Raw genomic sequence first — 27,242 nt, forward strand, 5'->3', positions numbered from 1 at the left:
GGAATTAGTCAGAGTGACACCTAATTAAAAACAACAAACTATTACGTGATATTTCTAATTTTCTACAATTATTTTACCGTTTAAGGTGGAAAAACTTGAATGATGTGTTTGAAAATTATCAATGTTTAATATGTATCTCAAATTTTACAAACAATAAATTGTTTATACTGAACAGTGAACATATACAAAATTAAAATATTCGTAGTGGCATCTGCCAGAATAAATAGAGATATTTTCTGCGTAAAGTTGTGTGTTTACTTTTTTTGCTAGGAATTTTTCATAAAATGGTAGGCCTAGTTAATCATTTTCTTAAAAAGAAATAATTGTTTTATGTTCGACCTTCTCCGGTCATTAACGTCACCAGTTTCCAAAGACCTTCTTCTATATTGATCGATTATTGTCAACTATATTCCCGATAAAACCGTTTATTTATTCCCCCCAAACAATGTCGAAAATAGTTAAATGAAATATCTTTAAAAATGTTCCCCGCAGGAAACCATTTTACTTGTATCACTTTCTGTTTTAGGTTTTACAAATTTACTTTGCTATTTTATGCTGTCCTAGGTAACGTATTAATTTATTTTATTCATACACTGAAAACCATAGTGTTTATCCAAATATTATTCACCTTATTTTTTAAAATAGTTTGAAGTAACTTATAGAAGTATTTTTGACCTACAGGTAGATCTATATTTATAAATATAAATTAATAAACAAAGCCAAAGGTCACGGCACCAATGTACCAGGCTCTGCTTTGTATAATTCGTACTGATGTTTTATCATATAGAATAGTCTTTTTTCTAAATAATTTGGCCGTAGATCTACATGGTGAAATTAGGAACACACAAGTCAAATGAACAACAACAACAAGCTTTTTAGTTCACACTATTATACTTAAATTATAATATTTATTTTGCAATAAGCATAAATTAAATGATGAGAAATAAATTCTCAAATTATAATGAAGCACTAAGGCTTCGAATGTGTACCGGAGCTAACAAAATGAAGAAAAGGCACGAGCTTACGTGCAGAAATCACATGACCAAATAAACAATTAAACATTTGATTGAAATAGAAGGAAATAACCAATGAATGAAGCCGTAACAAATTAACTTAGGCATGGACGACAAAATGGCAGCGCCCATGAAGTAACGATAACTGAATGCAGCGTAAATGAAACAAAAGAATTTAAGTTAAATACGCATTTAAGAGGCGAACTATTACACATACATAATTATTTTAAAGTGCGAAATATATCAGGGCCGAATCGGAATAGAGTACATTCGCACTTGACTAATTTCAACTCTGCAATGTTGACACCAAAGTCAGTTTTGATTACCGGTTCCAGTCAGGGCATTGGCCTGGAGTTTGTTAAAGCCTTCCTGAAGTTGACATCTCCTCCAAAACATATATTCGCTTCTTGTATCAACAAAGAACAAGCGGGGGTAAGATCTATTTATAAATTAAGAATCAATTAAATCTCTGAAATAGGCAAAAACTACGTCGCCAATTATCGTTCAATTAACAGTCAAACGGTAGGTATATAAGTTTATTGTATATTTTACCGTTAAAAGTAAAATGATCAATATTTGATTATTGGTTAATCAAAGAACATGGATCATAATTGGTTCTAATTAAATAATTAATTAACTTAGACCATGAATTTATCTAGGCCAGCTCAGATCAGCAACTGTTACACAAACATTTCAAGTTTTATTATGATACTTGTACATGTTTTAGTTACACCCATATTTTCATGATTGAGTACATATCAGATGCTGCTACTGATATATGCTCAAGCATCATACTGGAAATTAGGTCAACTATATTAAAATAAAATAAAATTGAATCATTTACTTTAATTTTTTCTAAAAATTCTAATTTTAAAAAATTCTAATTCTATTTCTGATTTTAGGGTTGTGTACATAAATAGAATTCTTGTTACTGTGTGAGTTGTATGATGTAATTTTATGTGATGTTTGATTGTAGGCCTAGTGTTATATTTGCTTTTAATCATTTAATGCTTTCTTACCCATATTTATATGTGCTGATAATTAAATCTTAACTGTTTTACAGAGTTTTTCATAAATGTACATTGATCTTCTTAATACTTTTATATATTTTCTTTTATACAGATTGTTTGTTTGAATTGTTAAAGGATAGCCAGTTATGTCGGAAAATAGCTTATATAGCTAATGTTTATATGTTTTTATGAAACCGACTATAGATAAAGATTATCTTATCTTATATCTTATCTTATGGACAAATCTTTAAATTAAAGTTTCTTCTAAAAACCCCATATATCTGTTGCTTCAAAAGGAATAGTGGATTTTAAGAATTTGATGCTTTGTCCATTGAAAATAATATCACCATTCGTTTGTTTTTATATGTATCTATTTATTCATTGTACAGCAGATTATTTTACAAATATATTTAGGATCTGGACGAAATAGCAAAGACCAATCCATGCGTGAAAGTCATTGAACTAGGTTCGTATTTATGTGTATTGACCATAACTTACCATGTTTCCTGTGTATAATTAACACAACCAACTTTATCTTTAGAGCCACCCCTAAATCATTGTTTCAAGGGTTTTCATGAAATGATTCTTTCGGGCATATTATGTTATACCCCCTGGCATCCGTCTGTCCGTCTGTTAGCAATTTGGTTTCCGGAGCATAACTAAAGTTCCATTTGGCCCACAATATTCAAACTTCATATGATAATGTCCATATTGGGTAGAAGACCCCTATTGATTTTGGGTTCACAAGGTCAAAGGTCAAGGTCACTATTACTTTAAAACTGAAAACAGTTTCTGGGGCATAACTGAAGTTCCATTTGGCCCACAATATTCAAACTTCATAGGATGATTGTTTGTTTTGTTTGTTTGTTTCATTTTACGCCTTTACCCAACAGTATTTCAGTCATACAGGCGGGTAGTTTCCTAACAATCGTTCCTGGAGAGTTACACCAGTACTAGACTATCTTCCTCCGTGCTTAACTATCAAGTATCTCCCGGGGATCGAACCCGCACCAGAGAGGTAGCCGGATTAGAAGTCATCGACTCTAACCCCTCGACCACGGAGGCGGTACATAGGATGATTTTCCATATTAGGTAGAAGACCCTTTTGACTTTGGGGTCACAAGGTCAATGGTCAAGGTCACTATTACCTTAAAACTGAAAACAGTTTCCGGAGTATAACTTAAGTTCCATTTGGCCCAACTATATTCAAACTCCATAGGAGGAATGTTATTTGAAGGAGGTAATACTTTATTTTACTCCCATGTCTTATAAATGCTTCATCTTTACTAAACCAAAAAATCCCTTTCGGGCATATAATACTCCGCCTAGCGGTGCTCTTGTTACCTAATGTAATACATAAAATTTAAGGTACTTAGATTGAACTGTCAACTGTCATTTAAAGTAAGGTCAGCATTTGTTGAATTGTATTGACTTTAATCTGGGACTAAAAATGTAATTTTCTGTTCATGCTTTAATGTACTGCTGACATTGCACTAGCCCTCAAACTTTAAGAAGAAGTATGTCTGTCAGAATGGTCTGATTTAGGCATAAACATCTTAAAAATAAGATTTTTTGAATAGTGGCATATTTAAAAAATGAAATGTAAAACTTAAAACTTAGATAAATGTCCATTTAAGCATGCTCATAACATATAAATATTCATGGTTGAATTGGTTATACCTGGAAGACTTTAAAGTTTAAAGTCCTCCTAGCTGCGACATAATAAAAATTGTATGTGTCTTTTTATGTTTCAAATGATTGATAAATGAAATACAAATGAGCCGCGTCACGACAAAACCAACATAATGGGTTTGCTACCAGCATGGATCCAGACCAGCCTGCGCATCCGCGCAGTCTGATCAGGATCCATGCTGATCGCTATCAGTTTCTCTCTACTTGTAATAGGGTTGGTAAGCGAACAGCATGGATCCTGATCAGACTGCGCGGATGACCAGGCTGGTCTGAATCCATGCTGGTCGTAAACCCATTATGTTGGTTTTTGTCGTGACGCGGCTCAAATGCATTTAAATGCACTTTCACTGATCTTGCTTAGAGAAACCAGCTTTAACATATTTTGCAAAATATAATTGAAATATTTACCTAATAGAATAGTAAAAATATCAACAACGCTCATTTCCTATTCTAATCCATACTAGTAAAAGTTTTTTACAAATGTACATGTTTGACTGTTTTGACAAAAATAAACTTTGAAACATAATTTTGACTCTTTATTTAGATGTCGAGAAACAAGATTCAGTTGAAAAGGCACGCGATGTTGTACAGTCGACAGTCCAAGATGAAGGTCTGAATTTACTTGTAAACAACGCAGGAATACTGAAACGGATGGGCTTCCATGATGTAACACGTGAAGATATGAGAAAACATTACGAAGTAAACTGCATTGGTCCACTAATGATGGCAAAGGTAATTTTAACCATAAATATAGAAATAATAATACATGTACCAATAATCTTTTGAGGAAAACTGTTTCAGAAAATGATCTTAAATCATCCAGATATAATTTGATTTGTAACTATTTTGTTATTATTTAGATTGTATTTGATTCAGTGCCTGTTTATTAAACCATCAAACCACTAAAATATTCAACATTATCAGCCAAAAGTGTGTTTGTTTCTTGTATTTATAAGTCTAAAATGTTGCTCAAATGACTTCAGACATTTTATCCACTATTGAAACAAGCAGCAAGTCGATGTCCAGGTGAACCCATGTCTTGTAGTAAAGCTGCCATTATCAATGTTGGTTCAGGTCAAGGGTCAATAACAGAAAATGCATCCAGCGGAATGTACCCATACAGGGCATCAAAGGTTATTTCTTGATTCATTACTGTTTTGCTTAAGATAACTAGTCGTTTGAAGACATGCTAAAAAGATTTTTTTTATGATATTATGTCAATGGTTTCAAGTATTCCTATGAAAAATGCAAAAGAATTTGTTTCATGTTTTCTTTTATAGAAAGAGAAGAAAATCGTTATTATTAATGTTGAGCATTTTTTTCGTAAAAAATTTTTGGAAAAAGAATTGCAGGGCTATAAATAAAATTTCTTAGCTCAAATTCAGATCTTGGGTATTAAGATTGGTCAGAAAGCAGCACATAGAATTCACTGTTAAATGAAAATTCTGAGATTCAATACTGAGCCAAGACAAAAAAGTTTTTATGTCCTCAAGGACTGGTTAGTCAGTGTGAGGCGCAATACACTATACTAGGTAAATACAACAAAATTGAATTGAAAATGTTGCAGGCTCAGTTTGAGCCTGTTCATGAACGGTAATCTGTTGTGGTACATGCAATGTATCTTGCACCGGCTTACGCAAAATTCAGCATTAAAGAGAAATGGTAGAATTTTGAATTAAGAAAGGTTCCCAGAAAAACAAAGCCAATATTTTATTTTCTTTAGATAAAAACACGATTTTGCCAATACATGCATTCAGTGCATTACAACGTAATTTTATCATTACATGGGACACACAAATTGTGCAATTACCAGTAAAAATGAACGCAGCTACATTTGTTTGTTTATTCATGTGTTTCTTTTGTTGGATTTTAAGTAACATGGACACTGCATCTAGTTCATATGGCAACTTACTGATGAAGGAGGACATGAGATGCCTCTTTGTGCATTATTTCAGGCACAAGCAGGCAACCAATTCTAACCAATGTCCTTCCTTAAAATAGCTGAGAAATATAATTTTAGATTTTCTTTGAACCCGTTTCGTATAAGATAATTAACATATTTTTACTTTTCTTATATAGTGTGCACTAAACATGATGATGACATGTTGGAGCATTGATTTGAAAGCAGACGGTATACTGTGTGCATCAATAGCCCCAGGCTGGGTAAGAACCTCCATGGGAGGTCAGAACGCTGCTGTTACCACGGAAGAAAGCTTGAAAGCCATGTTTGAAACCATGGAGAAGCTTGGGGATGAAGATACTGGCAAATTTTTACATGCAACAAGAGGAGGAACTGTGGTACCCTGGTAGATCCAGCTCTGGAGATTGTTTGTAAGAATTTTTGGTTCTTTGTTGAAACTTTAGTTTTTATGTTATTTTTTTTGTATGTGTATTTTAAGTCACACCAAAATGCTTGTTTAATTGTTGTTATGACTGTCTATTATAATTATGTAATTAATTTTTTATTTTGAATTATAAGTTGACAAGTATGGCCTCATACAAGTTTATTTTGTTAAGATTTTTTTTCCAGGTTAATTAATTAATATGATTATATTGGTCTAAGTTGTTCTTATCAGAGGTTCTCCAGCCTCACAATAATATTATGATGCTCTACTGACCAAGCTTTTAGCTCCTTGTGTTTTGACTGTGTTACGTGAATAATTTGAATATATTCATTGTGTTTCACAATATTTCATCTCTTTCATTTCAGGCACTCCGATTGGAAGAGAACAATTGGGGGAAACTTGCAATTTTGCAAATGGTATTTCCATAATTTCATAAATTTAGATCTAATGAGATCTATTTACTTTATTTCAATTTTGACAATGTTTTAAAGTTTAAATTATAATTATGTTAAATGACATTTGATATGGATGTAACCTTTTTAAAAAAATATACATGTATATTGTTTTGGTTTATCACAGACTTTATTAATATTATGTTAATATTATTAATGATGTATTTGATATGAATGTATAAATAAACAAGCACTATGATTATAATATCTAAACATGTATGTGTTGATTCCTTACCTTCACATACCTTCGTACCTTAAAACTGGTTACAACAGTTTACTTGTAAACCCAAATGCCTCTCATATAAGGGCATAATGGATTAAAGGCAATGGTCATGTTTTTTTTACCAAGAATCTTAACATTTACCCATGTTTATCTATCTATGTGATAAGTAAGAAACAGTTATCAAGCCACCCTGTATATTACGTCATAATAGCCCTTGCATGACTGTTTTGAATGCTTTGCTACATCATCATCTGGAAGAAAAGTCAAGATATTCTTAAAGGCATAGCGATTTATGTTCTTGACCATGTGAGAGTCATATTATTATTTCACTTCTACTGGAGTATTATCATTGCTTCATGCATTTTTTAACATTGTACATCTTGTCCTTGCCACAAGTTGAATATATATATGTATAGTAAATGGCCAGAGGCAAACTTATTGCCGATTGCCTAAAAACTGGACTAAACTGTTTCTTTCTTTCTGGCGGTTTACAACATATGGAATATTTTTATAATCAAATGATACTTTCAGAAGCAATATATCCCATATTGACCTTCAGCATTTGATAGTTTCAGACAATATATCCCATATCGACCAACCTCTGGTATCGTGGAAAACATATAAATAACTTTTCACACTAAAAACAAATAATAAACAAGGTTTCATCTTTCATAATTTATTGATCCGTCTTTTAAAACAGATTCTTGTACAAGTTAAAGTCTCCAACTACAGTTGAAAACGGTAAAATGTGTAAAATTATGTTGTTATGTACATCTAAGATTACACATTGGTATCACACACACAAAGAAAGGAACATGGCGCTACACATAAAAAGTCAACACTAGATCAGCAACAATAAATGTAGATGTGGTATAAATGATAATATCTACTCGCAATAACACATCAACAACAACACAGTGTACAATAAACAGCTTACTGGACGCCTAGTCTACACAGCTTAAATCAATATGGCGTAAGAAAATAATGCATATGCTACTGTCGTATGTGTAAACATCACATATGTCAAATAAAACTCAATAAAATATTTTGTTAGTGACTAAAATTGCGGGAATTTCAACAAAGATCATAAATCATAAAACTCTACAATAAGAGCTATGTGTATAAAATGCTTTCAAGATGCTTAAATCAATGACAAAATATTTTTATTTCACATTTAAAACGGCTAAAAATCTTTGTTGATTTTTCTTTACTCATCCAAAATGCCTCTCTTTCCTATTCAATATTCCTTCACAAATCTCAAGTTTCATGAGCATGAAATAAATGAATTAAGACATAAACATACAGAAGTGCCTATAAAGCTTTTAGCTACACCGACTTCAGCCGTCCAACTAAGCTGCCTGTTGTACACGGTGAATTACAAATAAATATATACAATTGATTGCACATTGTAGTTGTTTAGTACATGATATATATAATATATATATATTAAATACAAGTGAGACAAATATTTACACACAGAAAACATATAATGTACATGGAATTTTGGTCCTAATTGGTGTATTTTAATGTAATTGTGGTAAAAAATGAATCAATGTGAAAAATGGAGGTAAAGTGAAAGTAAAAAATCCTTTTTTTTTTTTTCCAAAACAGCCAGTTTCCATCAGTTTTACAAATCCAATCTAGAAACTTACAGCAATTTATCAGAATAATATAATATCCTACATAAAAAATCTGCAGAAAATTGTGTAAAACACTTTTATTCTGTTTGATTTACAAAACATTTAAAAACATTTTAAATTGGTATCAAATAAATGCAGCACAAGATATGATATACTACAGCACAAAACTTTCTAGAGATCAAACCACTAACTTTCTGTATTTCTACATGACAAAAACGTCATCATTATCCAATACCAGTCATAAATAAACAAAAAGTTATATTCATTTAATAAAATATATTCATTATAAATAATTATAGTGAGTTCACTTACGTACGCACATTTTACGCACTTTAGTAGTAAGTGCTTAATAAGTTGTGTACTTTCATTAAGTTGTGTGCTCTTTATAAGTTATATGCACTTAGAATAATCTTTTAATAGTACATTTTTTCTATGTTAATGGAAACATTTGTGTCTTAATAAACTTACTAAAATCATTTCCGTACCTAAATAGTTTGTGTCAATTTAGATGAGCACACACACCGACTTTATTCACCTTATATAAAAAAGTAAAATTTGTTTAAATATTTTGTATTTTTGCCAGAAAAGCATGTTAATTGGAAGAGTATGTTTAAAGTTACATTATACCAAATAATAAACCATTTGATTAAGCCAGTGTAAGTGTGTAACTATATGTTTACCAATACAATATTGTAATAAGACAATATAGTGAGGATTTCTATACACACTGTTTAAATGTTACACAATACAATTATATAATGGATACAGGATTTGCAAGTGAAAATGTCCAGCATTTTGGCACAAACCATATAATAATAGTCTAGAATACGTTCCTTGATAAGTTAATACAACATGCATTAAATGGAGCTCTACAGAGCTAAAAATAGTGATAAATTCAGTATTAAAAAAGTTCACCCAAAGCTCAATAGAGCTTTAAACTTGACAGAGCTTTCAGCTCGACAGAGCTTAACATAGAATGAAGTTCTGTCTTAAAAATGCACCAGCGCAATAAATGTAATTATAAATATAGAAATTATCAATTGTTTAAACAAGTATCATTTTTAACACCAAAGTAATCTTCTGTAGAAAAGATATATTATAGTTATGAATGAATTAAGAATTCTTTTTTGATTTTAATTTTACTGCAAGTCACTATTAATGTCCACAATAAGCTATATAACATTACTTTTCTCTTATAACATTGCTATATCTCATTCTGGTATATAAAGTTAATACATTCAAGATAAATCCATGAAAATAGAAACGACAATAAATTTACAGATACATTTTTGTAATACTCTTGTTAGGCAGGTTCAAGTTACTCTGAATTTTAGCCATTTTTCTTATATATATACCTGTGAGTCACTTTAACACATATGCCATATATAATTATGTTACACATGATTTTTTCTTAAGTTAACAGTCACAAGCATATGGCTTAAATGCTGCATATGCCGTTTAATGTCTGAATTTGAACACACAGCTCAGTTTATCTTTACCACCACACATCGCACCAGAGCTAGAAGGGTCCTCTACTTGGCGAATGTGCAGAATCTACACATAAGTTTGGCTCCCGGCTTTGTTAGTTCCGTTTATATCTCTATATAGGAGACTGGAAATCACCAACAAGTGACTGGAAACTGTTTTTGTCAACATCGGAAACTATTGTTTTCAATCGCACACATTTGTTTACACCTCTGTACCCTCGGGCACGGGTCGTTTCAGATTTAATGCACTCGCTTTACTACGGGCAGCTCCTGTCATTGCCAGTTTTGATGTTGGGGTCATGGTGGGTGCAGTGAGCGCAAGACCTTTCATCAGGCTCGATTGGCTACCCTGGCTACCAAATGACATCTCGGTGCTATTAGCACTACCTGTACTTCCAGAATGCTGTAAAGAAAAGATGATCAAATTAATATGATTGTGTGATATAAATGCAAATCTTGTAAAAAGTTTCATTTGATAAATTAAAACACAATGATTATAATCATTAACCTTTAATTTAAATTTCTTGAATTGACTTGTCCAGCTTTTATTTTTAGAACAGTCCCAATAACAATTTTGGGGATATCAAGATGAAAATTAAAGTTAGTCAACCAATGGACAGGCTGTCGTGGTGTAATACTGGTGGCTAAGTGCAGGCCAGTCTGACCCAGATTCTTAACTAGAATTAAGCTACCAAAGTTTTGATTACTTTGATATTAAAATCCGCAAACTTAAACTGGACTGTTCAAAATCAAACCGGACATATATATTCATTAATAGTGAAAGGATCAAAGAAATCTTTTAAGTTTACCAATGACCTTATCCATTACACAGAACAATTCCTATCTGTACAAAAAGCCTTTCATTTGATTTTAACAAGGCCAGAATTTACCAATTAGTCTGTATAACTTGCATAATTATAAAGTTGTAACCATTTTGGACATTTAAAAATTTCATAAAAGTTTTCATAATTTTGAATCTGGAGATATGCTTCTTTAAATAAATTTAACACTCTTTAAGATATTTTCTTTCTATAACAATAAGATATAAGGAAAAGTAATGAAAACTTACAACTCCACTGTCGAGGGAACCACCGCTGCTACCTCTGCGCATCGCCTGAGCTGAAATCACAAAATTAATACAAATATTAATACTAACATTCTCCATGAGATCATTCTTAGACAAACTTTTATAATGTTTCTTTAGTGCAATATCGGGTTAACACCTTATATAATTTAATAGGAGTTAACCTGTTACTGTACTAAGGTGATGAATTAATTAAGATAACTTTGATATTAAAGAAAATCAATATTCTGGCAAAATCTATTAATAGCTTTCGTCTTTTTTTATTTTATTGATATCTTTATGACCAAGGAATCATTATAGAAGTAAATTGTATTTAAGCTGAAGATTAGGTGACAAAATAAAAAAGATAATATAAAGATTATGTTAAAATCATATGAGTTATCTAAAATCCTAGACATGAAATTTCAAATTATTTTTCAATTAAATTTTTATTTGCATATTTTAATTATTTATTTTTATTTTTCTCTTTACATATACTGTGGGCATTGCTTTTATTTATTTATTTTTTATCTTTAATAATCTCAATAATTTAGGGTTTCGAGGGATAAATTTTTTCCCAAATTTTGTTTGAAGACACATATAACTTTATATTAGAGATTACATAATCAGTTTTCCCAGTAAATATCAAAAGAAAAATCAAGTTTACTTTCCACCAATATTTTTTTGGGAAAAAAAAACAACAGAAACAACAAAGAGTGAATTAACTAAACATCGAAAGCAACAAGACGGTCAAATAAGAATATAGTCAACTTTAAAATCAGAACAACATAAAAGTGTAATAAAATTAATATTATAAAAAAAATCTATAGTTTGTTCGAGTATTTACCAATTCCAGGGAAGGGAGTGCAAAAAATATTCAATGGTTTAGATTGTAATTTAGGCACATCGTCTTTGTATAGTAAAAAAAATCTATATTCTACTAACACCACTATAATGAGGGATTTTTGTTTTTGTTTTGGGCTGTGAACCAAAATGATTTTTGGATTTAAAAAGAAAAAAAGTAACATAAAATAGTGACCAGAAACAACAACACCAAAGATTGGGGGTAACTACCACTGACCATAAAATACTTCACAACAGTTTTAAAACTTCACTGAAATTAAGTCACAGACAATATAAAAAAATCAGCTAACATCGTGGGGAAGAAAAAATGATTTACAGACTCCGAGAAAAATTTACTTCTTTTTCGCATCATCCATATATGTGAATAAAATGTTACTTTGTTTTTAACGTTTAAGCTATTTTTAGAAACATTCAAAATGACCAATCAACGAAAGGGTTCTCAGATACAAATAAGAAATTTTAGAGAAAAAAAAAAAACTCAACATAATCAAGATAAGAAATCTCAATATGGGACTTTTTTCCAACAACCTCACATCAGTTTTTTAAAATATTCTTGAAGAACTTATATGAAGAATGGTCATTTTGAAAACAACACAATTTACATTAACAATATTCTTATAATGATAAAATCATACAGAAATCAAAATATTTGTTCCAAATTTATTCTTTACAATATGTTTTTACCTATATTATATTTTCAAAAACTTTTTGTTTAAAATTTGCTATATTAACTATTCTATTTCTTAAGCAGTTTACAGAAAAAATGAATTACCTCCCTTACATTATAAATTTTCTTTTAAAAGCTCTATCTACACAAAGAATATTTCAACACACCATAATCTGCACTTAGTATTGTTTCCTTGAACAATCTAGTCATTTTTTTGTATTTAAAACATCTAATTCTTTTACGCATTACATAAACATACATACAAAAAGCACATGTATGATAAATTCTTCATGATTTCTCCAGACTAATAAGGTATCATGCAATGATTTCTAAATAAGTTTTATTTTCTAGATATAAAAAGCGTGTAATACACAATGATTTCTTTTCTTGCAGTAGCTTCTGCCTTATCCACAAAAAAACGCCCATTACAGAATAATTTAAACATAGTCTTGGATAAATAAATTCTATGAATAGAATTTCTGTCTATAAATAGAATATCTATTTGCGGTAAGCGGAAAGCAGATTTTGATGTGTTAAAATGAGATATGACTCATGCAACATGCATACCTCCACAAAGATCAGTGAGAGAATTTGACAAGGGAAACGACTGCTTCAAGCCACTGTAATCAGGGGCAGACAACCTATTAGAGTTTGGGTCCGAGGTCTTCATGTAGTCGTACATGTTGATTCGTGTATCGTCGTTGGAATAGTGTCGATCTAGCGGAGTGTGAACTTGATTATTTCGCTGTTGTTCGTCAATACGCAATGATTCCATTCCGTTGCACTACAAAAAGTAACAAATATTGTTTGCATTTCATTTATAATTTATTTTTCTATCTTAAAAGAAAAATATATTTTGTATCGCAAACAAGGTTAGTTAACAATTTTGCAGTCATTTTCTAAATGACACATGTTTTATTTTCTAAATGACATATGTTTCCTGTCAATTAAACCTTAAGATCGACCAAATATTAAAATATTTTTTTAACTTACAAAACACATTCAAAATTACAATTATAAATAACTTGTAATTAATTGTGCATGATACCAAATAAATCAAACAATATAGGTTCATGTTATAACAAACATGTCATGGATATCTCCCTTTTTTTTCAAGATTTATTAAATATTCTAACATCTAGATACCAGTAAATTATCTCAATTATCCAACACCTTGCTCGATTATGACATTATTATTTGTTATTCAGAAGATTTTTGTTTAAAAAGCTACGATTCAGCAGATAAGTTACTAATATTCTGTCATGGTTAAGTCTTTATTAGTAATAAATCTTATTTCAATGTAGTTTCTTACTACACTATTTTAAGATCTCACTTGAAATAATCCAAATTCATTCACAGCTTAGTATTATGGTATCTTAGTAAAATGATCTGTATCATTAATCTATAAGTCATTTATCGAACATCAGGATCAACCGGCTTAAAGTTAAGGTTTTGACATGATGATAAACCCATTTTCCAAACCAGCCTTAATCTCATTCAAAATATTTATAATCCCAATGTCAAAACTAAAAATAAATTGTTGGCTTCTCTTTGGTTCGGTCTCATATTCACATTCATAGCTTGCAATGAAAATATTATTTTGATCTTATGATTTACACAGTTTTTTGTAGCGCTTACTTCTAAAATGGCTTCTTTCAAGTCTTCGACAAATTTCTGTCTATCATGGTCGTTTCTTGCGTTAAATGTAATATGAACTTTGCCGTCCAAGTTGTTGACCAGTCGTACACCAAAGGCATAATCTGGAAACCAGATAACATGATTACTTAATAAATAAATCAACTTTCTACATGTATAAATAATGTTATACTTTAAATTTTGTAACAAGTTCTTAAAGATTCTTATATATCTACTTTGAAATTCTTATTCTGATAACTTCTTTCGTCTGAAATAATCCAAAGCCCCTAGCAGAGGTCTAAGCCACAGCTGAGTGAGGGGCAAATGATCCACTATGATTACTTGTACTTTTTTCAATGTATTATTTTAAACATACTATAAGACTATGTTATGCTGACGTTTTAAATACAGGGAATACTTACGAGGTGTTTCAAAGAGGTAAACTTGCATATCACACAAAGAGAATGACTGTTTGAAGGAATACGTTATACCAGTCTTCTTTTTACTGAAGATTTTAGTCACCTGAAAAAAAACACATAACCATACCTATAGTAGTATATTGAACAAAACTTTTTATGAAAATAATTGAATTATCATGTATCAAAATGTTACTATCTGTTTGAGAAAGAATAACTACTGTTGTAAAAACTCTACCCATACAGTGAAGTATCAGTGCAAATTTATTGGTCTCGGTCAGATAGAAAGGAACCCTTAAATGTTTTTTTACATGGAAATACTGTCAGTTCAGAACGGTAACAGGTTAACCCCTGTTAAATTTTTCTACAAGTTAAAATGTTACTGCACTAAAGTGATGATATAAAATGTTACTGCACTAAGGTATTATGTACCAACAAGAACCTACTCATGTTTTATTCAAGCCTCTCTTAATATTAGAAACATCTTATTGAAACTATGTTACCAAACTATCACATTAAGCAATCAAAATATTTTTGCTATGCATTATGCATACCTGCATTTTACCTAGCTCATATATATGTTAATGTATAAAGTGTTATCTATCTCAGAGGAGCATAAAATGTAAATTTATTTGCATATTTTTTTCTGCACTGCATGGTCTCCCATGACATGATAATTACATTTCAGAGTGAGATGGCATGAACAATGGGAGAGATCTTATGACAGATTTAAAATAGCAATAATAAACTGTCATCTGACATACCAAATTTTGAATAATAGTAAAATGGTTAAAATTGTGCATTCGTGATCAAATTCACGCACAATTTTAATGGCAGTACTAAATTATTTACAAATATAATGTGTTGAAAATATGAAAGCAAATGATTTCACAATACAGAGTTGTAAAGTTGGTTTGTATTATAAGAATGTAGGTGAATTTTTTCTTCACGCCAGCTTTTTGTCTATACCCTTGGTAAACTCTAAAAGCACTTGGGAGTTTAAATTTAGGAAGAAATATTTGAAAGAAAAAGACAGAAAAATACAAAATCCCTAAAGAACGCCCAAAACGGCAAATTTGAAAATGGTGCCGGCTTGTTTTATTGAACCTTTTAATGGACTGTAGTGGTGAATGCAAGTCTACAACCATTCCCCCTTGAGCAATGAAATAAGTAATATAAGGCAACTTTTTAGGGTGTATAATGGCGTTATACAGGGCAAACTTACCAGTAATAGATCATTAAAGAGAAAGACTTCACGCTGGTGGAGACCGATTTTTTCTTTTTTATTTGGGTCATGCACCTGATACAGTCGACAGTAACAAACCAGTCTACGATGAGGTAGTGCCAGGGCCTGTAAAAATATTGGAACCAGTCATTCAATAACAGAAGTGAAATAAACAAATAAACAGTAAAACGACTCAATAAGATCAATTTAACAATGGTTATCTGTTTTGATAAAAAGATCATAAAATTTAATAAAGGGAGAAATTAGATACAAAAACACAAGATCCTAAAATATTAATGGAAATTATGAAATTCTATCCAAAATCTTCTAAACATAGGCTAATAAAATCAATTTTCTTTAATAATAATAACTTTTCTAACTTCATATATTTTGCAATTCATGATTAATTTCATTATAACAGCAACATGTGCACCATCTAACATCATAATTATATTCAATTCATACTTACAGGTTTTCTGTTACCAACAATAGTCTGTTCGACTTTCATGACTTGGGTCACATGATCAACTCCCGGCCGGAATTCCTGCGCCTTTACCCGCTCATATATACCTGTCAATAAATCACGATCAACATCTTCGTCATCGTCAATTCCTGCAAACAGTAAATAGAAAAATTTAATTTAACAAGTTAACAACATAGAAATCAAAGGTGAAGTGTACTTTTCATTAAAAATATTTTTCTACACACATATACATCATAGGTACACACGGACTTCCACGATTTCAAATAAATGCTACTATGTTACCCAGCAGTAAATTAAATTTAAATCTTTTTTTTCATCTAAAGTACATTCTATTTAATCTTGATAACATACTTAGATATCACATAAAAATGTACTTTTATAACCTAGGCGTGCCCGAAAAAAGAGTAAATCTCGATCACTAAAGTTGGTTTGGTAAGTTTTGTAATCATATCCAGCACGGGGATTTAAACTTAGTGGTAATAAATAGGTACATAATGAAACTGAAGCATCAATTTAAGTAATTAATATATCGCACCCTCCGTTTTTAATACCAATGATATCGCAACAAAAGAAATATGTAAATTATAGTTTCTTTTGGTTAAGCGTGAGCGAGTAACCGTACTTATTAAACAATATACCAGTAAACATTACAAGTTAAGTACCTAAATAGGAAGCTTTTACAATGACATTAAGTATGTGCGCGTAATAATCTTTTTTGTTCCGCAGAAGCACAGTTTTTGCAGGTGATATTTACATCTGCAGCTGGCATATCACATACTGCCATACAACACTTCATTAGAAACCTAATTCCTTCGGCCATGAACCGAAACCACATCTATCATTAAGTTTCAATTAGTTTTTCCCCTTCACAATTCCTGCGGCAGCGAAAAAACGTGCTCTGTTTCACTCAAGAGACCTATTTTATCAGAAATTTCCATTTTTTTCTGGTGTTGAAGAACTGCTTTTTATTCAACTGATATCATGAATGATACCGTTTTTGTTTTTTGTTGATGTTTTTTCATTTATCAGATATTTTAAGGTTTTTGCTCACGTCCTTTTCAAGAAAAACAAAGATTCTATTTTTAGCTCCCTTTAGGTGTTAAGCAGTCTGACATCTAACATTGTTTCTTGCCATCTTTTAATGCCATCTTGGCCTCAAAATAAAGGAATGCTGCTTCATCTTTTTTAATCACAGAACTTTTATTTTCAACTGAAAGCTGATTTTTATTATCGCAAAATCAAAATAAAACAAACAGCAGGAAATTAAGGTGTTTTCTCTGAAATGAAGCCAAAGTTACCAATAAGAACCTAATCCTACGCTAAATCATAAAAGATCATCAAATTATATTGCAATTTTTGGTGCTCTTCGCCAAAAATCCTTTTTTATCTGGTAAAAGAGGTGTTAAACAAAACAGGTGCGCTAATTTCAAAATAACACATTACATAATCGTGATAAAAATATTCAATACATACTTCAGGTGTATACAATATGTTTTTGATGAAAATTCTCAATTTTCTTCAATTTTTATTTCCTCCTTAAATTATTGACATGTAGTCTGGCGTTGAAATTACGCATTTTGGCATTTCAAGGTTTTTTCTGAACAAATGCACATTTTTGACATACATTCACCTATACAAGCAAGCATGTTTTTTTTCCAAGACATAACTCCCAAGTTGGTTTGCTGCTTTTTTTCACCCTGGTTTTCCAATTTTCATCATTCAGATAAACTTTCTGATATACAATGCAAGGTGATAAGTCACTCAAAATAATAGCCGTACATGTATAATCTTACGCCAAATTTTGATGGTCAATTAGAAAAAACGGCTATCATTTTCTGATCATATTAGATAGCAATTGCTTTTATTCTTCCTAAACATCTTAGTAATGAGATTTCCAGGATCTTAACAATCTTAAATCTTGATCTTGTCCATGATACTTCGGCATTTCTCATTTTTTAGTCTTAACGCCTACTACTCTAAAGTATTAGAACATATGTTTGTAATGATTTTGATTTATTTTCTCCTTCAATTTTTCAAGCAGTGCAGCGAATTCGGGATTTCGTTATGCCCGTAAACTCCGAGTTTTCAGAGCTCTGGGTATTAGTCATAGAAATTCTGTTTTTTCTTCGTACATGCAAACATCGTCATGTACACATGATCTAACACAATCTTATAAACTGACTCATTCAACATATAAAAAAACCCTCATCCTCCCATTTTAATAAACTTGATACATTCTTCCTCGGATTTCCTTTATAATTGCTTCAATATCGAATAATTACATTTGGTTCCTATCTGCAGATATTAAACCATTGTTTTATAGCAGTTGGTACCTAGCTCACTCTCGTAAATTTTAGTTTCGCTATGCCACTAATGCATGCAAACTGCAGATTTTATATCTAATATTTCACCACATTTTTCCATAGAAACAGAAAATGCCGTCTTTATTAATTAATCTGCAAGACTTAATCATCTGCGTAATAAAAATTGCATCATCTTTAATGTGAGGAGAGGAAAATATTTTGCCGTTACCTCTAAGATTCTTGATAAAGTCTTCCAGCTTCATTTTGCGCTCTTGTTTTATGCTAGCATTATGGAGGTCGGTGTTCAACATGATGATGGCAAATGCAAGTAATAACACAGTCTCATGGTTCTTGAAGTTCTTAACTTGGTCCGGGTTACAGTCAACATACCTCTCTGCAAACACCTGCATAAACATAAACATGAAATTATACATGTATTAAAAAAAAAAATCAAGCACAACTGAATTAAGTAAAACGACTTTTTACATGTTGAATGTATCAACTTTTTAAAAACCAACAAAGAGGGAAAATCTTTATTTTCAGATTTTTTTTTCATATAAACAATATTGAGATCAAGCATTTAAATCTAGTACAAACAGTTGGCACTCTTTCACACCAATTTACATAATGAAAATTATATTGTTAAACTCCAGGTGGATGAAAGAAATAACAAATATTTCACTTCAGGCACTTTTGTGAAACGGATACTTCTTAATACATGAAATTGGAACGAAAATTAGGATATTAAATTTTCATTGTTATGTCCCCGAGCCAAAACAACTGGAAATTGTTAATTGAAATTTTTCAAATGTTTTTCAATGCCTAGAAAATTTTGTAAAAGAAAAGCACCAAAAAAAAAAATCAGATATTTTTCTTTTTTCCGTGTTATCAACAACATTTCAAACATTTCTTTATATGGTAACTACTACATGCAATATTAAACTCCTTATCGTTATTTTTTTGCTAATTCTGCTGATCTTTATCGATAAGGACACGCAAATTAAAATCACAAGCTGGCTTAGGACGTTAAAGTTTCATTTACAATATCGCCTGACACAATAAATAAATATATCCGCTAAAACCACATCTGTACAAAGTTGTTATAACAGTCTAATAAATCTTGAGGTTTTCTTTTTTTCTTTTTTTTTCACCTAAATATTATTAAATATATTATCAAAATCTGACAATATTATTAAGTATGCCAGTTATGAGTGTAAGAAAACCACATGGTGCACTTTAAAAGTTCACTCTGTTTTTGATGTCAACAAGCCTTAAAATTAGTAAATTGCCCATCCGAACATTTCATTGAAAGAAGTACAAGCTGGTATTGACATAATTCTAAAATAAGTAACATTTCACATTGTGACTTACAGTTTAAACCTGTACTTTTATGAAATATAAGTACATAATAATCTGCAATATTACATGTTTCGTTTTTTATCAAATCAGCTAAAAAAAAATTTCCTTTATTCTCAAGAGAAGCAATATCGATATAAAAATCTGCTTATTTCATATGATATAAAGCAAATGTTTGACCTTTAGCACCTTTTTAGAGAAAAAAAAAGATTTTATAAACCCCTGCAAAGATGATGCAGTTTTTTCATCATTCATTTTTTTTACTGGAATATCCAGAGAAAAACAGAATTGCACAATCAGTCGCTGATAAGCATAAAACTGAACAACCAAATCGAAAGTTTGACGCCACCTCAAAAAAATCACCTCTAACCAGGATAAAAAAACTTTTTGACACCAGTAAAAAAACGGAAACACAAATTATTTTAACAACAACCCGTATCAAATGACTGCGTTTCCGAATTCTATTTTTAGAACTATCTCTTACCTCCATCAACCTCTCAATCTTCTGTGCTTCACCCTGAAATCATAGAAACATATGTTGCAGACATCTTTATTACATGTTTATAGTATCTAATATTTCCTTAAATCTATGATCAAATGATTGATCACATATAAAAAACAGAAAGGTATTTATAACCTGCATATTTCTTTACTTTCTCTCCAGAAATTGATGAAAAAATCTAAAAAATCAGAATTTTTTTTTACCTGTCTAAAGAATATTATATAATTATATATTTTAAGAAAGTTATAAAAAATACTTAAATGCTTAAACTAAGACAATAACTAAATAATGTCTATCATAATTATCTTGAATGCCAAACAGCAAATATCTGAGCCAAGTAAAATTTTAAAGAAGTCTTTAGTCTCAAGATATGTATGTATGTAGTTAATGCTTAATGAGGGTCCATCCGCCCTTTCGGGCACAAAATGCAGCTTGCGCTGTCGAGTACGGACCCCGGACATGTCACCAGTCATGTCCTTAAAGAGTTAATTTTGAAGCACAAAATGATGATAATTTACCTCCATGCAATTTCCACGGAGTATTAGCCAAAGATATGAATTTTGAGCCGAAAAGTAGGTCACTGTACGGCGGTCAATGAGAACCTAAATGTACAGTAACCTGTGACAATAGGAAAGGTGTTTGTAGCCCTGAAAAGGGCTGTTGGTGCCAGCTATAGGCCTGCCTTACAAGCCGTCTATCTGCACTAGGGGCTCACGCACCCTAGCACACCATCCTCGTCGTCTCAGCCTACTTTGTAGGGCCACTCCCCTCGGCATTAGTCAGGACATCGGCAGCTGGTCCGCAGAAGTGACGAAGTAGGAGTTCCGTAGTTACCGCCCACGGTTGAAGGCAAAATTTAAGTTGTCTACCAGCCAAGTTGTAAATCTTCTGCCGATGCCCTGTGCCTTCTCAGCGACGTGCACGCTCCGAGGGGAAGTGAGAAGTAGTCTCAAGATAAAGAGGGCTGCTTCTATTTATATTGTCAAATTTGATAGATTAATTATCATGCAAAATGACCTATTCCTATAAACATTTTGTCCCCTAAAGCCACCTTTTTTCAGATTGTCATGAATAGTAAATATTACAGCAAAAGTTTGTATAATATAGGTTTCTCCTATGTGTATTTCTTCTATAAAATCTCATGTAGAATTGTAGAAATATTATCAAACTTACAGGCATTCTAAAGTAGGACTGGAATTTCCTGAGAGCCATATCAACCTGGAGTCCTGACAGATCTATCTCCTCAGAGAAGTAACTGAAATATACAGAAAAACAACACCCATCATATAATTGGCATACAATTCTATTTTTAGAATAAATCAATTTCAAATATATTTTACTGGGCATTTATGATGATTTTTTGTGACCATTAAAATGTTAGAATATGAAGATGCAATTTTAGAATGATTGTTTTGCAAGTACATCCTGACTTGATGTTGAGCAATGCAAGTCTCAAACATTCGACTTGACAGTCAATCCATAGGCAGTAATAGTTAATTCTTGGCTATGGTAGCCTGATGCACAAACCTAATTTCCCCTCCCCAATCCAACTTCTGCTTGTTACCCCTCGTATTATAGATTCATATATAGGAATCATTCATGTAAAAGGACACATGATGTTAAAAGGATGATGGACACATATTCATTCAGCCTATAAAGCAAAAGAATACAACTGATCAGCATCTACCTCAAAATACATTTTATGCCAATCTAAAAATAGTAACGAACAGAACTTGCAACCAATTGTTTGTAATCGTTAATTACCCATTCGTCATAATTACCTAGTTAAATGGTTACAAATTCTCTAAAATTTGTCTTCATAAAACTGTTATTAACTTTCATCCCCAAAAAAATATTTTTCTTGGCAAAAGAGACGTGTCTCTTTTGAGTAATGAATATCTATAATATCTTTCTAAGAGGAACCAAGATTTTTCTCCGGAAAATAAGAGCGTTCCAAAATCAATAGAGAACGTTGGTAAGATGGATGACTCATCAGTTGCAGACAAAACTGTTTTTACGAGAATCTCTGCTCAAATTATGTCCTTGTCAAAGAGACTGATTCTGCCAACACTATACATTTAATATGATAGTATTGTATTTCACCTTTTATGAGCAGCATTTAGTGTAGTGGGCGGGACTGGACAAATGGGATTGTCAGTTTCTGCTGTTTATTCTTATTTTCATATAATACTGCTGAAAACTAGCTGTTCAACTGTTTCGTCACACTGCTAAAAACCTGTCCAATTGTTTGATATTTTTTAAATTTTCATAAACTATGCTGAAAGTCTGTCGAAGGCATAATACAAATTGCCAATGATATGGGGCATTATTTTTCCTGAAGCTTTATCACAGACTCTTATGTTTTTATAAGAAATTACATGTACACTGAATTCAGATACATTAATGTGACTCTGATAATGATATTTATATTTGCTTGTAATAAAAAAACCCCAAAAAACCCCAAATAAACATCTTTCATGTGAAGGAAAAAGGAAAAAAATATGTTGGAAATATTCAAATTATTCTTTTGAAGTGCGTCATATTTTTCCATATTTTGGCATTTATGATCTCCCACCCCCACATCATTATATTAATTATATCTGATAGAGAGCTAATCTCCCTCCACTTTCATCCTGGCAATTTGCAGGTAGAATAAGTACTATTCCAACCTCCATCAAAGGCTCTTCAAAATTGAAGGTAAGAACAATAACAGTACCATTCTAACCTCCATCAAAGAGCTCTTCAATTTCAGAGATGTTACATTCTGTACACCTTGTTAACTATTTTTAAGGTCATTAATATAATTCCACAATATTACCAGTAGGATAATGGTTTAAGATGAGAACATGCTCTTTACAGATTCTCACGCTGAAGCCTAAGCTTGCTTTATTGATCTTGAAGATGTGTTTGACTAGTTAACAGAGTTATCTCACATAAATGCACCTGCAGAATGTTTCAGTAATGGACTTCAACAGCTTTACAAAGTGAGCTAGAAAGGTGGGAGGGCATAACAAACAATTACTGTTATTACAAAACTGCACTACAGACTACATTACCTTGAACCAGGTACTGCTAGAACTAAGTGCAAAACACAATAAACATTATCCAGGATAAGACAATGATGTCATTCTAAATGATGGCTTCGTCTGTCAGTCAATGAAAACTCTCCTTTTCATATAACTGTGAAAGCAAAGACTTTAAAAACCTCACAATCATCATCATTCCAAGATCATCAAATCATCTAATGTCCTATACTGTATTTGAAAAACATTAAAAAAATCTGACCGTTAAACAATATTGGTGCTTTGATTGTTTACCAGCTTCCAAGACATGCTCTAACCAGAATGTATTCTCAACATGACAAAACCTTATCAAGTACACCAAAAAAACAGAACAGTTCTAAGTCAAAAACAACTTCTGTTACAATCAAGTAGCACACCTTGCATTATGACTCTTCTAAATAAGTTACGACATCAATCAAGTTAATAAATGTCTGCCTTGTTAATTATACAAATAATATCATTAATACTCTTGAAGTGAAAGTCACTTATCACAAATAGTGACTGAAATAACCCATGCTGAGAACGAATTCTGGAAATGCTTAGTAAAATTACAATCAAGAACATTGGATAAAAACATCAAAAGAATCAAGCAGAACCCTGGTGACAGTCTTAAATGTTTCATAACTGCACCAAATCACTTCGAAAGCCTTAAAAAAACATGTTTATTACATGTGGATAGCTCTGGAAAGATAATCCAAAGGTAAGAGAACTACAAATAGAAGGCCCTGAAACCTAGGGGGAAGGTAAACTATTAGATAGGGTGATTAATAATAAACACACACAGGGGTTACAACTTCAAAGGCAGGCAACATCAAAGAATGAAAGTAAAATCAGCAGGGCTAAATTGTTTGTTGATGATTTCTTACAAGGTACAGGTGGATAATTAGGTGATCAGGTAAAGGTCAAATGAGACATGGCTGCTGAAATGTAGTGACCACATACTGATTCTCTAATAGCTAAATGAGATAGTAAATATTTATCTCATTGCACCTGGAGATAGTCAGCTTGTTTGAAATCCTGTACAGTATACATATTTAGCCTGAGTGCCTTTCTAATTTTAAATTCTATTTTCAGAGTTAACAGAACAAACAATATCAAACTAGAACTATCACTAAATGTGATTAATACCCCCACAAGACTGCTTCGGAAATGAGGATGTTACTAGTAACAGAATATCTTGTAAAAGAATTGAAATATAGAGTTATGGTTGTGGGCAATTAAAGATAGTTGTGGTTCTTGAATATTGCATTTCCTTTCAATGTGGTTGGCCATTGATGAAGTTTTATTGAATTACTCTGTAATAAGTCCAGAAAGACAAAGAAAAGGAACAAAGGGCAATAACTCTATAAATACTGAAGATGGAGTTATAGTTCTTGTGCACTGCACTTCCTCTTTTTGTGCTTGACCATTGTATGAAGTTGTTTTGAATTTCAACCAGTACTTTAAAGTAATGCTCCAGACAAGGAAAAGTATCATAGGGCAGTAACTCTGTATTTTGTCAAAATGGAGTTATGGCTCTTATGCACTGCACTTCCTTTTAATGTCCTTGACAACTGTATGAAGTTGTATTGAATTCCAAACAGTAGTTTTCAAGTTATGCTCTGGACAAGGAAATGTAACAAAGGGCAATAACTCTGTAATTTGTCAAGATGGAGTTGTGGTTCTTGTGCACTGCACTTCCTCTCAATGTGCTTGACCATTGTATGAAGTTATAATGAATTCCAACAATTAGTCTTCAAGTTATACTCCGGACAAAAGAAAGCAATGGAAAAGTAACAAAGGGCAATAACTCTGTTATTACTTTAGATAGAGTTATGGTTCTTATGCACCGCACTTCCCCTTATTGTGTTTGACAAATGTATGAAGTTGTTTTGAATTCCAACCAGTAATTTTCAAGTTATGCCCCGGACAAGGAAAAGTAACAAAGGGCAGTAACTCTGTAATTAGTCAAGATAGAGTTATGGTTCTTGTGCACTGCACTTCCTCTCAATGTGCTTGACCATTGTATGTAGTTATATTGAATTCCAACCATTAGTCTTCAAGTTATGGTCCGGACAAAAGAAAGCAATGGAAAAGTAACAAAGGGCAATAACTCTGTAATTACTTTAGATAGAGTTATGGTTCTTGTGCACCGCACTTCCCCTTATTGTGTTTGACAATTGTATGAAGTTGTTTTGAATTCCAACCAGTAGTTTTCAAGTTATGCCCCGGACAAGGAAAAGTAACAAAGGGCAGTAACTCTGTAATTAGTCAAGATAGAGTTATGGTTCTTGTGCACTGCACTTCCTCTCAATGTGCTTGACCATTGTATGTAGTTATATTGAATTCCAACCATTAGTCTTCAAGTTATGGTCCGGACAAAAGAAAGCAATGGAAAAGTAACAAAGGGCAATAACTCTGTAATTACTTTAGATAGAGTTATGGTTCTTGTGCACTGCACTTCCCCTTATTGTGTTTGACAATTGTATGAAGTTGTTTTAAATTCCAACCAGTAGTTTTCAAGTTATGCCCCGGACAAGGAAAAGTAACAAAGGGCAATAACTCTGTAATTAGTCAAGATAGAGTTATGGTTCTTGTGCACTGCACTTCCTCTCAATGTGCTTGACCATTGTATGTAGTTATATTGAATTCTAACCATTAGTCTTCAAGTTATGGTCCGGACAAGGAAAATGCAACGGACGTCTGGACCGACCGACCGACCGACCGACCGACCGCCCGACCGACCGACCAACCGACCACCGGGTGACTCCTATATACCCCCCCAAACTTCGTTTTTGGGGGTATAAAAAGGATAAAACTTATTTTTAGAACTGTCTTTTTTCCCCCATATCTTATCAATTTATATATTACATGGCTGTAGTAAGTAAAAAACATTCTATTTATAGAAATATTATGAATAAGTGTTTTTAAAGAAAAATACATCAAAAACCTCAAAGCATTGCAATAAGTATTTTGATGAATGATGTGTCATATATCATGCAAGTTTCATCGCATATAGTGCATGTATAAAAACTCAGAAACTAAGAAAAACCAAAAAGAAACAAATCTCAAGTGTTTCTATGACATTTGATGATGAATCAGTTAAAGTACATGTATAATAATCAACTATTCATTGTTTATAAACATAACATAATGTATGAAAACATAACTCCACATAATAATTATAAACAGTTAACGCCTACACCCACTCCATTTTTAAATATCATTTTAAATTCTGATTTCACAAGGGAAAATCATTTTCTGAACAGAAGAATTGTTCATAACAGCCGTTTCAAATTTTAACATGTGCAACATTTAGAGTGATTTTAACAATATGAATTGTTGTCTTATTATATGGTAAAAACAAAACTACACCAAAAGTGAATAGCCTTAAATTATCACCAGTATAGCATAGGTCAGCCTGAACAGGCTCTATACTGAGGCTGCAATGCATGATAATTAAACATTTATTTTAATCTTGATATCCCTAGAATTGATAATGGACAGTTCAAAAACTGGAAGCTGGAGAAGTCCATTTCAGAAATTCAGTAAAATAAGGGGTGAAGTCAATATTCTGTGAGATACATAACCAAAGCACCATCACAGCATGGTACAATATCGAGGCAGCAGAGAAAACATTAGCACCATCACTGGAAACAGTGGTCAGACAAATGGAATTTTGATTGAGCATCAATTGTTTCCAATAATTGATTTGTTTGCTCTCCCACTGTCTGACTCATTACACGCCCAGCACTCCTGTCCAGTATCGAGATATTATTTCTCCCCCCACACACCCCCCAACCTCCCTTGGTCAAAATAAATTG

General features: G+C 31.9%; 2 protein-coding genes across 12 annotated transcripts in view; one reads left to right on the forward strand and one right to left on the reverse strand.

Moving 5' to 3' along the window:
- The first annotated feature begins 1,135 nt into the window (after positions 1 to 1,135).
- LOC132742640 (C-signal-like) lies at positions 1,136 to 6,045 on the forward strand. The gene is made up of 5 exons (XM_060731091.1): positions 1,136 to 1,445; positions 2,438 to 2,489; positions 4,260 to 4,447; positions 4,699 to 4,848; positions 5,795 to 6,045. The coding sequence occupies exons 1-5, from the start codon at positions 1,311 to 1,313 to the stop codon at positions 6,023 to 6,025; spliced, it is 756 nt and encodes a 251-aa protein (XP_060587074.1). The 5' UTR covers positions 1,136 to 1,310; the 3' UTR covers positions 6,026 to 6,045.
- Positions 6,046 to 7,395: 1,350 nt separating this feature from the next.
- Positions 7,396 to 27,242, reverse strand: part of LOC132742641 (IQ motif and SEC7 domain-containing protein 2-like) — a 54,572-nt gene continuing 34,725 nt past the window's right edge. For all 11 annotated transcript variants that reach the window (XM_060731100.1, XM_060731099.1, XM_060731098.1 and 8 more), the window contains exons 4-13: positions 21,551 to 21,632; positions 20,360 to 20,392; positions 18,749 to 18,923; positions 16,202 to 16,344; positions 15,733 to 15,858; positions 14,514 to 14,613; positions 14,095 to 14,216; positions 13,024 to 13,240; positions 10,932 to 10,981; positions 7,396 to 10,265 (exon numbers count right to left, since the gene is read on the reverse strand). In XM_060731100.1, coding sequence (XP_060587083.1) covers positions 10,065 to 10,265; positions 10,932 to 10,981; positions 13,024 to 13,240; positions 14,095 to 14,216; positions 14,514 to 14,613; positions 15,733 to 15,858; positions 16,202 to 16,344; positions 18,749 to 18,923; positions 20,360 to 20,392; positions 21,551 to 21,632 — 1,249 coding nt within the window. In that variant the 3' untranslated portion in view covers positions 7,396 to 10,064. The remainder of the gene's footprint in view (positions 10,266 to 10,931; positions 10,982 to 13,023; positions 13,241 to 14,094; positions 14,217 to 14,513; positions 14,614 to 15,732; positions 15,859 to 16,201; positions 16,345 to 18,748; positions 18,924 to 20,359; positions 20,393 to 21,550; positions 21,633 to 27,242) is intronic.

Source organism: Ruditapes philippinarum, unplaced genomic scaffold (assembly GCF_026571515.1).
Source record: "Ruditapes philippinarum isolate M1 unplaced genomic scaffold, ASM2657151v2 ctg1264_1_1_1_1, whole genome shotgun sequence".
Lineage (NCBI taxonomy): Eukaryota > Metazoa > Mollusca > Bivalvia > Venerida > Veneridae > Ruditapes > Ruditapes philippinarum.